Below are 13207 nucleotides of genomic sequence, written 5' to 3'. Positions count from 1 at the left end.
ACTTCGAGAATTCTGACAAACAATTATAATTCGTTCGACCTTCAACAATGCTTATCGCAAGGCAGGCAACGTAACATATACGTCCACTACCAGCTGTCAGAAATGATAACAAAGTCTTTAATGGGATTTTCATATATGATCTTTATAATTCTAGGCAAAACCTCAAAAATCAGCAATCTGAAACCGTTCATCTAGAGCCAACTATCTTTGTAATCTCACTCATGAACTCTGACTGTAACATGGTCCATGGTTGAATGTATCATCCAAATAGCTTATATGGTTAATGATCATAGGCCTATCATGGGAATGAAATGAAATTGAGTTTTGCGTTTTAGGCCTTCTCTAAAGTTTCAAGCCTACTACTTTGGCTTATGAAGCAGGTAATGTCATGTACGTGCATTGAGCGAAATTCCGCAGGATTAACATTAATTCTTGTTCCATTCCGCCGAGGGACAAGCTGTAACAAACGGGGCTTGGAGTTGATGCCAATCCGAACGACTCATAGCGTACACTGGGGACAAGCTAGTTTTCCCGAAATTTTTGAAGAGTTGAGATGTCGGGCGAAGCACGATTCCGAGCACCAGAGGCGCAAAATACTATATCTCTGCCTATTTGGGTGGGGAGGGGGGCTATGGAACCACTTGTAAACCACTCCGACCAGCCCGAATGACATATATTTTGATATATCAATAGGTAGGCCCTGGGAAACTACAGATGGAAGAGCAAATGTCTAACACTAAGTCATCGCGACCCCCTATAGTTTCTAGGAAATGATAAACAGTTTGAGACATCATAATTTCCAGAGAATCAGCTAAATGCATTGAGGTTAAGATTATCTAGTTTATGTTCAAGATATTTTCATATTCTCAAGGAATTCACTTTCAGGGAATACAACCAGACCTTCTCGTGTTATAGGCCAACTAGCTAGAAATATCTGTACAAAATGAAGCAAGTGAAATAACGATTTTTGGAGAATTGAACCTACATAAATGTGGTATTCTATAAAATGACTTTATTGGTAAGAAAATTACGAGCGACGTCCAAAAAAACCCAAAAAAACTATAAAAACTTTATAAATTGAAATTGAACACTTTAGTAGGCCTAATATGAGCGGGTTGTGGATATTCGACGATGCCAACTCTTCACCCATTCGTCCTTGATCGATTACATTTATTTCATTTTAGCTGCCAGAGTAGCCATCATGGTTTCAAGTACGAAGCTCTTAAAAACTTGATCTTGGCTAAAATGTGATTTAATGAAAAATTTCTAAATTTTCTTCAAAGTGTTTTTTCAACGTAGCTGTACCTGTAACGCCTGTTTTGTCCATGACTTTGTTTATCGATTCCCACATGTTCTCGATAACATCTTTATATAACTTATTAGTCTTATCATATAGGGTACTGTTCTGTTGCACCAGACATTAATTTCTTGGTATCGTCATCGTGAAGTTTTATATAACCATTCCTTGACATTGAAATCTTCAGGATTTAACGTACGTCAACTTTGTTTCGACGTACGTCTAGTCCTATGTGTGACCACAATGATGCAATCCAATAGGTTTCATTTGATTACTTTACATATTCAACTGACGGATAGAAAAAAAACGGACAGACGCGAGTGACCATGGCACCTAGAGAAGCACTGGCCTAGGTCACAAGTAGAGACTATGGATTTCAACAAAACTATTTCAATTCAAACAGAATATTATGTTTTACTGAAGATTGTTCATAGATTATTACTTCTGGAGAGATTACAAGAAAAAATATTTTCAACTCAAATTCCAATGCAATTGTTTTGTTGTGTTATTCCACGTAAGAACCATTCGTAGTTTCAAATGCGAAACACTCGACTCTTTTGGGATTGGGGGGAAGTCTAAATGCTGACATCGTTCTGATTGACGAACGATCAGAGCAAGCCCATATAGGTACGAGGTGAGAGGGTACTACAAGGTAGTGAAAGTAACGTTTTGATGATGAAATACATCAATTAAATTTATAATATTTTTATAAATCATACAAATACTGTATAGTTCAATTGTTTTATCAAACAAAATATATAACATACTAAGATATGTTTTCTCCAGCGAAATTCACACTGCCATCAATCGAATTCACATTATTGGGCAAGGTCCGTCTGCAATACATGTGCAACAAGTTCGTAGCTAATGGGGTCAAGGTAGCAATGACCCCTCATAAAATTCTATTGCCACAACTTGACACCACACACCATTGCCCCTTCGGATATATTACTTGCCCCTCGAACAATCAAGTCTACAATCAAATCTGTGTAATAGAAGAAATTTTATTGGAACAGAAATGCCAATTCTGCTACTTATTGTTAACACTTATTATTCACAGCCTAATGCAAATAAATAAATGGTCACATCCCAACAGGTCACAAATTAAATTTGCAAATTGAATAGGCCTGCCAATATGGCGAAACTTTCTGAAGAAACTATCTGTTCTATCCATGACAGTGTGATTGCGCTGTATGGCACCAATAAAATGCATAACAATCAATAAAACTATCAAAATATTAACAATTCTATTTACAGAAAAAAGATATAAAAACTCAATTACACTTATACTTAATATAATTCTATTACTGTTCATCATATTGTAATCTATATTCCTCTAAGAACAGATTCCAAATTCTAATCTAATATTTTCCAATCTGATAGGTCAAAGAGGATTTGACTCTCAGCAGATTATATTGTCCTGGTACATATCCTTTAAGGAACATCATTACAGATAGTATGATTCATATGCTTATTTTAACACTGGTATTGGAATGTTTATACCATGTAATATTATCTATATCTTAATATTGAGCATTATATAGGTGAATGATCTATTTACATAACTTATTTTTACAGTTTAGAAATAAGATTTCAATATTGTAAATGTAAGCTTTGGACAATTTCAGCTTCTTAAATTGACCATTGAATACACACAAATGTTTTGCATAAAATTGTTATGTACAATGTATCTAAGTGTCATATAGCACATTGTTTAGGAAAAACACAATAAACACAAAAAATAAATGCAATCAAATACATGTATTTACTATATATTCACAAGGTTTGTGACATTAAAATAATTAATTTACCCTATATAATATACCTAATACTGTTTTGATAAAATACATTTTAAATATAGCTATATATATGTAGCTATATATTTGATAAGATGATCAATATGCCATATTGCTAAATTGAACATGTAATGTGATGTTTACAGCACAGTTTTATCTTTCAGTAATCTTTTTGTAATTGAACACCTAGTGATGTGAAGATGATATCTATATTGGTATGATGGGTACAGCCTAGAATAATATATGTGCAACACTGATAACATTTCAACATCATTTACAATAAAATTTGGATATTTTCTAGCACATCAAATCATTATTAACATTTCATTTTTATGTTAAACGAGACAATACTTTAATTTTCATGAGACAAACTATTTTACTAACAAACATTATAAAATATCTCAATATATTTAACGATTTTGATTCTTTGCTCTTGGAAAGGTTTATAAATTGACAAAAACAAACAGTAAAAATTATCATATGTTCATATACATTTTACAATTATATTGCCATACAATGGTCCATAATAGTCTTAACACCATCAAAACCGATTTGAGAACGTCGTCACATGAGTGGATACTGTCTTATAGCTTCTATCCTATGTACTAACAACCACAAACTGCTGAATTAACTGGAATACTGACAAAAATGTTAACCTTCACCTTAACATTCATATCTGACACAGGCAGAGACTGTAACCACCCAGAGTAACTGATAGAGCCTCAGAGTAACTGATACAGTCTCAGAATAACTGATAGAGCCTCAGAGTAACTGATAGAGTCTTTGAGTACTGTAAGTGACAAAGCTAGAAGGTATCACCCTTACAATACACCAGATGTAATAATATGTTAGAAGAATGAACTATAACTGTGTGGTCTGGTAATGGATGATTCATCAGATGTAGAATAATCTTCTATTGGTTCAAAATGATCTGCATCCATATTAGTAGTAAATGTTGTTTCTAGTTCTATTTCATCTGACCAACTAAAATTGTCCATATTCTGAATAAAAATAGTGAAAAAGATTAAACAAAAACTAGTTACAGTCAAATTAAAGTTGAAGATCTATTTGTGACTATTGGTTTCAAATTTATATTAATTCAGATGTATTTTCTATAATATTCCAAAATTATATAAATGTAAGACAGTCTTGTAGTTACCATATTAAAAAAAATATCATTACTCCATTTCTACATTGTAGCCTATGCCTGTGTGTATTATATATAATTTCCTATGTTGAAAAATATATATACACATGCCATGCTGAGTCTGAGTGTCATATCATAAAAGTGCCAATGAACGAAAGATTCCAAAAACAAAAAAAAAACAAACAAATAATTTGCAATAATTTTTTTTATTAACAATCAAAATCAACAAGAGAAATATAAAAAGTATCAAAATAAAGGTATATTAATAATTCGAAAATATCATTGGAATATATGAAGACAAAAGGTGATGAATGAAATGCATAAATTAGTGGCAAGAAAGCTAAGTGTTACCATGCTAGTAGGTATTAATCCCTGATAAGGCATTAAAAATATCAGCAATTATTCAGTATCACAATCATATGAGGTAGATATTAAAGATAGGTTTCCTTATTTTTTAGTGTCAACTATTTGATTAATTGGTGTTTCTAATGAAGTAACGTGTATTCTTAATCCTAGCATCATGTTCTTATTGACATAATTAAGAGTTTTAACCAATCATAAAAGTACACGTATGTACAGTCTGGATAAACACTTTTTGTCATTAGAACACCTCTACTTTCTATTCATGTAAGTATTAGCATTTTCATTTTCATAAATGAAATTAAGGGAACCCATCTTTAAGAAGAAGTGCCACATCACCAGTGGATGTATTCATCAAAGTCATATTCTTACATGAAATAGAGGCTGTTTCATAATTCTTTATAAAATACATGGTAGGGCTAAACAGTATGAAGCAAACACAGTAATCAAACAATAACATGCAAGTCTTTTTTATGTTTCCATGCTAGACTGTAAATATTAACCTATTTGATGGTATGCACCCCGAAACTTATCATGAAAAACACTAGATCCTAATGACTCTTAGTGTGGTGTAGAACAGGCATATCTAGTTTGCTGAATTATTTGTGTGTATATTCAAGTTAAAAGTACAAAGTCTTTTAGACAGTTCTGTACTTTTGGCTCTAATTGAAGTATCTGGTAGTGGGGTAACTCAAATGTTCCAAAATAATATAGTTTGACAATATCTCAAAAAATGTTAAATATACAATATTAGCTAAGTGTAATAAGTCTACATTAGAATTCATTTGTACTGTATTTGACGTAATCTATACCATTTGTTAGAAAGTAGGCCCCATCTCAAGCATTTAAAATTTCAGTTTTCACAACCAAAGTAAATTTTGACAGTCGATTTTAAATTTGCTATTGAACTTATAGAAATGAGGCTTATTATAACATTAGTTGTTGTTATATAATAGTATGGTATTTACTATGTCAAATAGGTAGATGTTATAAATGGCCAGTTATGGTTATATCAATATCTTTTCTTGTTACACTATCTACAAATTAGACTAACTACTGATTTATATTAGATCCTATTTACTGTTAATGCACTAAAACTATGTTAAACAATCTACAGTTTTACATATGTGTTACTTCTGATACCTCATTCACCCGGGAATATACACTTCGACTCCATCTGTTAGCATTTAAACTCTCCATAAAGAAGTCTGATACACTATCAGCATCAAGAACTTCATACGCACCATTTTGAAAGGCTACTAAAGACGGTTGTTTATTGCGATAAATTCTTTCATTTGATTGAAACTCTGTTGATTTTGTCTTTCTCCTACAATTAAGTATAGAATCACAATGACTATATGGATATATATTGTTATTTTACTAAAAAAAAATGATAAAACACATCAACTAACTTTGACCAAACAAAAGAAAATGAAAGTACAATGAAATCAATAATTTTCACTAATGGGCAATGTTATAACTCTGTTAATTGGCAGCAAGTTGGAATGTTATCTGCAGCTCATGAAATGAGCCAATGTTGGCAGTATATAAATAAGACGTACCTAGAGAAGAGAACAATTATTATAACTGTTATTAATGCAATAGCTACTGCTGTACCAGTTACACCACCAATTATAGCTCCACTTACACCCTCTACAAAACATTATTATAGTAATTAGTATTAGATATACTGGTTCAATAGAAGCACTGGTCACAAGGAGAAAACATGGTCATAGCATGTAAATAAAATTAAGAATAATTGAAAATAGATCACAACATAGTATAATGTATCAATATAAAGATTTAAAATTTTTATTTCGGAAAAGACTTACAGAATAAACAATAAATAATGAATGAAAAATGAATGAAGTTTTTCACAAAAAAATATTCTTTATAAAGAGTTAATTTACCCTCTATTTGATCACATCTGTCACCTTGGTAACCATCTTGACAAGAACAGAATGAATTACCATTATTATAATAGTGACATTGTCCATGTATATCACATCTATTATCACAATTATCTAAAACATAAGATATATGTTTTCTGTATTAAAGATGGTTTAACAGGGTTGATTTAGGTCTACTTGTGCTATGCTCATAATTTACATGTTATTAGAGTGAATGGCTAGATGGTTATGGGAATGATTCATAACATAAACAAGAATAGTATCTTTAAATTTTAGGTAGAATAAATGAAACTATGTAGAAGGGACAAACACGACTTGAACATAGAAAGTAATATGGACTACTTGTGTTTATCTCTTGGATTTTATCAAGATATACCATACCAGCAATTTGTTTATATCAAATGAAAACATTATCTACAGTGACAAAAAAAAAAAAGAAAAACCAACCAATGCAAACAGATCCATTTAGGTTTCCAGTGAAACCAAAATTACAAACACAGCTGAAGCCATCTTCTTCATCTAAACATTCAGCATCGTCATCACAGTCATCAAGATCTAGTCTACATTCATCTATTGGACCTGGTCTACAATCATCATGTGATGTAGAACCTTTATCACTAGTAGTTAATCCTCTACCGCAAGCTATACAACTAGTTTGTCCACGATTAGGTTGATATGTTCCTTTTTCACATAATTCACAAGTATTATCTTCGTTTAGGTATTCACCACGCTGACAGTGAGCTGGAATTAAACCATTTATTTGATTAAGATGGCCCTTCAATATCCTATCCACACAACAAAAACATTTACAGTAACGTCTCCATACAAATAGGAGTCCGCTCTCTCAATTAATGTTTTTGGGCAAGAAAATGGTAATTTTGGGGTAATTTAAAACACTTGTAGCAAACCATATTCATGTATATCAATTTAAATTCAGTTTCTAGTGTACCCACCTACAGTACATTGTGATATAGATGTTGAACCAACATCTGAGGTAGACCATCCATAAGGACAAGCTTGACAATACTCTTGATCTAAATCATCTCGGTAAGATCCTTTAGGACATTTCACACATTCTCCAGTTACAGATAGTTCTTCTCCTAATTTACATAAATCTGAAAATAACAATTATCTTTTTAACAGAAATTCATAAAGGAGGAGAAAATGTTTGGATCACATTGAAAGATTTTATTACCAATTTTTTTTTTTGTAAAAATTGCTCTGCATTGGACAATAAATCCTAGTTTGATTTATTGATAAAAATTTCAATAATTTGGGTTCAGGTCTTACAAACAAATCAAGAAAAGTCAAGAGCAAGAAAATTCTCCAGTGCATAGACCATTTGACAATCTGATTGACAAACCACATATTTTAATATCAACATAGGCTCAAATCATCAGGCTGTCTATCTGAAATATGAGTTAAAATATTCTATTGTCACAATGCAGGAACAGAACATTTTGACATCTGTAGAGTAATACAAGATCTCAGAAATTTACTATGGTTTACTATCTTTACTTACTACTACAATCTGTTATACTAGTAGATCCTATATCTTTAGTTGTTTCACCAATAGGACATGATTTACACTGAGTTTGTCCTGATTGATCTTGATATTCACCAATATTACATTTAATACAATTACTAGAGATACTTTCATAATAATGACCAACATCACATAGAGCTAAAACATAAATAATAATCTGTATGATCGATAGAAAATCATAAAAGAGAAAAATCAAAATATGCAACTCTTGTGGAAAAGTAAAAATAGCACGTAAATATATGAAAAGATAGCTTGCCAGGCAAGGTAATATACGCCCACTGATAGCTTTGTTTGAAATTGAATATTTGTTAGAAAATAGCAAACATAGACACCCGGAAATATTCAACTTATACCCAAATCCATCACAAACTGTGCCATCACAAGTTAAAAATCAAACACATTTGTAAGAATAACGGCAATAACTTGTATTTTATATTTCAAAAGGTTTAGTTTTGATTGTGATCAATTTCATCAAGTTTGCAAGAACAAGGGCAATAATTCATACTAAATATTTTTCCTATAGTAGCCTACTTATCCAGCAACTCAATTTAATCTTCCAAGAAACAAAATCTTTCCCCTATGACCCATGTTTAATTTCATTTTTGTATCAGCACAATTGGTGAAAATGAAATGATTAAGCAAACCTTTTCTCTTGAATGACATTTATAAAATGAAATCAGATAAACTGCTGCATCTTGGGATGTCACATGACTAAGCTATGATTGGATATCTGTCTTGGATTTTCCACTTGGTCTATTTATAGTATCTTATGATGCTGTACATGTATGGTGGCTGGTTAGGGACATGTTAAATGATTAAATTAAATTTTCTTATTTGTTAACCAAAATAGTTTCCCAGGAAAATAATGACATCTATTGTAAATTGTGATTATGAACAAAAATATTGTGACTTGTAGAGTCTGTCAAGAATTGTGCCTTCTGGAGTGTTTACGAGCTAAAAATTGAACGCGTTTTCAAGAACAAGGGCAATAATTCATACTTAATATTTTTCGATTTCGCTGATTTTCAATAGGGTCTATCCTTGGGTGATTGCGAACACACATACTAAGTTTCGTTAAAATCCGTCAAGAATTGTGCCATGTAGAGTGTTTATGAGCAATTGTGGACAGACGGACGGACGGACGGACATGGGTGACTACAATATACGCCCCCCATTTCATGTGAGCGTATAAAAATTACGCCTGTATGCTCAACAATTAAATTTCAAACACTTTTCTTAATTCGTTTTGGAGAAATTTATTTTGTATTCTAGTTGTTAAAACTGTACAAATTGTTCAAAACTAACTTCAATTCTGTTAATTTTTCTCTAAAATCATTTTTAGCAACTACATTGACATATTGACATATTATAGTATATTTAAACGATCCAAACAAAACGATGTCTAGAAGATTAAGCATACCCTGAAACACACCCGAAATATATAGTTTAAACCAGGGCAGTTGATTTGCCTCTATTTGTTTATAAATGACATTTAGTTTTATCAAAAAAACACTATTCTAAATACATTATGGGGAAAATTCATGTGTAAATAACTAGTTCCTAATAGGAATACACAAATCCTAACAGTGAAATGTTTATGAAGAAGATGCGTCATTATGAAACTTATCTCAATTCCTACTGTATAGCAGTACATCAAATATATCATAGACTTACAATAACACTGGCTAATATTGGTGGAGGCTAGAGAACCAGTTGTCATATCAACAGGACATTGTTTACAAGTTGTTTGTTTTTCTTCATCAGTATATTGACCAATATCACAGGGTAAACATTCATTATTGTCTAAATAATACCCTTCAGGACAGTTAACTATAACAAAACAATAAACAACAATCTTAAAGTCATTATCCTTAAGTTCACAAAAGAACATATTTCATAGGATTAGAAACAAATTATGTCAAATAAATTTCATTAAAAGTCTTATTCTGATTTACAAAAATCTGCAACTAAATAACAACATACACTTTGACAAAGAAAATCTATGATATACCTACCACATTTCCAATGGGTTCCTTGTACTAATCTCGAACTTTGACCTATCTCACATTCTAATTTTACAACAACAGATAAAGTATTCGCATCTGCTTTAAAATCAGTGGTATCAAAATCACCATTTTTAACTAAGATTTCTATTTCTTCTGCAATAAATTCTTTATTACCATCTTGTAGTGCAGAACTGAAAGAAAATGAAACATTGCAAATAATTTACCACAGAACAAAAACTAAGACTGTTCCCATTCAGAAAAGTCTCTTCTTGTTGATATGTTAATAATACCTTTGAGGTGCCTAAATCATCTTTACTATATAGTCAAAACAACTAAACAAAAGTCAAGAAAAATATAATCTATATACGTCTTAAATGAATACCAACCTATTGGAAGAGATATTGAAATTAAATTTGACTTTAAAATCATGAACAGAACGTTTGACTCTACTGCCACCATCAGCACCACATTCTACCACTATACCATCATACCTACATGGTCCTGGTGAACATAATCCTAATCTCTCATCTAACTCACTCAATATCTGTATAAATTGTACTCTTAATTCTTTTTTTCTTTCTTCCGTACATTCTAATCCTGTAAACTCTAATCCTCCTTCCACATTAGATTCTGGTGGAAACAAAGCTGAAAAAAATTGAACTTTTTATGCAAATTTTGTATGCTTTAGTTATTATGTACAAAATATGTATGGTCATTGTGGCTCCTGATAAATATTCAACATATCACATGTGAAATAACAGACTGATCTGCTAGACCATTTTGATTATTTTATTTAGTACAAATTTTCATAAATTAAATTGCTAATAAGAAGAAGGATGAACCGAATTCCTAAACTCACCATCTATTTCAATATCAAAAGGGTCAAAAGCCTCATCATATACAAAAATATTGGGCCTGTCCTAGACTACTTCTATCTACAAATAATGTGATAGCCTTCTTTCTGTATAACCAAACAATCTTGTGGCATTTACACCATAAAGGGACAATTAATGTGTAATGTACATAAAAATAACCATATAAGTTCTTACCAGCACAAGGTGGAAAACGGAAAGGATTTCCTCTGGGAGGATCCCAAAATCCTTCTTTGCCACATCTATAAAATGGTGGTGGAAACTCCACAAAATCATATTGTACAGGATCAATACATGATATAATACAGTATCTACCATGTTCCCAGTCTTTACGAGCCACCAGACCATTCTGAGGAGCTGGTGGATTTACACAATCAAATGCTGGAAAGAAATATGGAACTATCTTTACATTTTCAAATTCCACAGAGAAAATGCTTGAGAAAACCATAATTGTATGACAATCATCATGCTAAGTTTATATAGAATGTGTTGCATCTTGGTAAGAGCTAAATCTGTTCCTGAGTCATGGAAAATTCTCAAACATACATCTAACAGTTACAAACATTAAAAAAAAATTCCATCTTGATCTTATACAAGTCTTGAAATTTCCGATAAATTAACTGCTGCCAAAAAATGAGAAAGTAACCTCTCCCCCAAAATGACCTGATGTAACAAAACTTACGTTTCACAAAAATACCAAAATTACATTCAGCAGAATTATTCTCAGCATCATAAGCTATATAACTAACAAGATATTCTCCTAATGGAAATACTTGACCTGAAAAATGTTAAAAAAACATGGTATCTCTTTGTCAGAAAGACTTTATTGAATTTTTTGACTGTTCTGTAGGAAAACCACATATTATGTATTGACCATGGATTGTTACCTACTGCTTCACTCTTTTATTCTTAACAGGTTCAATAGCATTGAAATAAATAACATTACAATTCAGTTGTGGGCTATGCTAATTGACAGTATTCTCAGTATTCAAGATATACTACTACTAACCTGATCTATGTGTTTGTTGTATAATTGTTACACCTATATCATCAGTAAAATCAGGATCATCCCATATTACAGCTATTCTAGCACTACCGTTAGTTACCTTGATTATTTCTTCTGGACAGTTGTGTACTAATGGTGGAATTTTATCTTGAATAAAACCAAAGACAAAAAATGAAAAATTTAATCTTTTTCTTCTAAAGGACACTGTCTTTTATTTCTAAGAGCCAAGAAGTTGTTTAATCAACAAGTTTTTTGAGTTCTTTCTGAACTTGTCAATGCGCAGACAACTTAAACACCTAAATCAGATATATTGCTTTATCAAATTATGACCAAATATATAAACAAAGTTGATTTCTTGGTTGTCTGGATTCGTTGATGTCAGTTTGATAGAATAACTTGATAAAAACATCTTTGGTTTTAAAGACTTACCTATTTTAATGTCACATTTAGTACCTCTATAACCAGGTGGACATATAGAACTACCACAAATAGTAGGCTGTATAATATCTACATCATGTTTAATATAGGTATTAACTACTCGCCATTCTAATATATCACCAGTTAGTCTGTTAGTACAGTTACTAGCTAGTTCATATATCACACTCTCATTGACTGTATAGTTATATACATTTAACTGACTTATTTCACCATGGAATGAATGGTTGGTGCCAGCATCATGAGATTGACCAAGAATAATGCGTTGACTGAAAAAAAATTGAAATATCCAAAATATGCAAGACTAGGAATTGTGTTTATTGATAATCTTAGTATGGTATTAAGTTTGGTTACATTTAATGGTGCAATAATTTGTTTTATCCTTTTAAGAATTACTTGATTTAAATCAATGATATTTTTAAATCTGTTATCTGAAATTTATAGGAATCTATACATTTAACTATTCAATGATAAACCAGTCTCAATACCTTATACTAACTTTCTGTTCATTATACAGTCATCGGTTTGTATCAAGGCTTGAAATAACTCCAGAAAATGGGCAGGACATTTGAAATTTTGTACTGGACATAAAAAATACGGTATTTTCAATTGAAAAATTGTATTTAATACCTATCAATTTAGCACTGAAATTCGCCGTTTTCTCACCTGCTAGTGCAATACAGGTTAACAACTAGCTAAGAATAGTTTATGTCATTCAAATTGGCCATAGGGATTATTTATATTCCCTGTGACTCTCTGGGAACGATTAAGCCGTAATTAAATAAAATCGTATCGTATCGTGATTATACTATTTAGTATCATATGAAAGATC

At 31.4% G+C, this 13207-nt stretch overlaps 1 protein-coding gene across 1 annotated transcript; it reads right to left on the bottom strand.

Annotated features, from left to right (window-relative positions):
- Nucleotides 1-6412: 6412 nt before the first annotated feature.
- LOTGIDRAFT_119662 (hypothetical protein) lies at nucleotides 6413-9947 on the bottom strand (the record flags this gene model as incomplete). The annotated part of the gene is made up of 5 exons (XM_009057832.1): nucleotides 6413-6624; nucleotides 6958-7251; nucleotides 7464-7625; nucleotides 8039-8194; nucleotides 9731-9947. 5 exons carry the CDS (start codon nucleotides 9945-9947, stop codon nucleotides 6413-6415), a joined length of 1041 nt encoding a protein of 346 aa, XP_009056080.1.
- Between the last annotated feature and the right edge of the window lie 3260 nt (nucleotides 9948-13207).

Source organism: Lottia gigantea, assembly GCF_000327385.1.
Source record: "Lottia gigantea unplaced genomic scaffold LOTGIsca_31, whole genome shotgun sequence".
In the NCBI taxonomy this organism is placed as follows: Eukaryota; Metazoa; Mollusca; class Gastropoda; family Lottiidae; genus Lottia; species Lottia gigantea.
The sequence above is the reverse complement of the archived record's forward strand: the minus strand, read 5'-3'. Positions and strand labels throughout refer to the sequence as shown.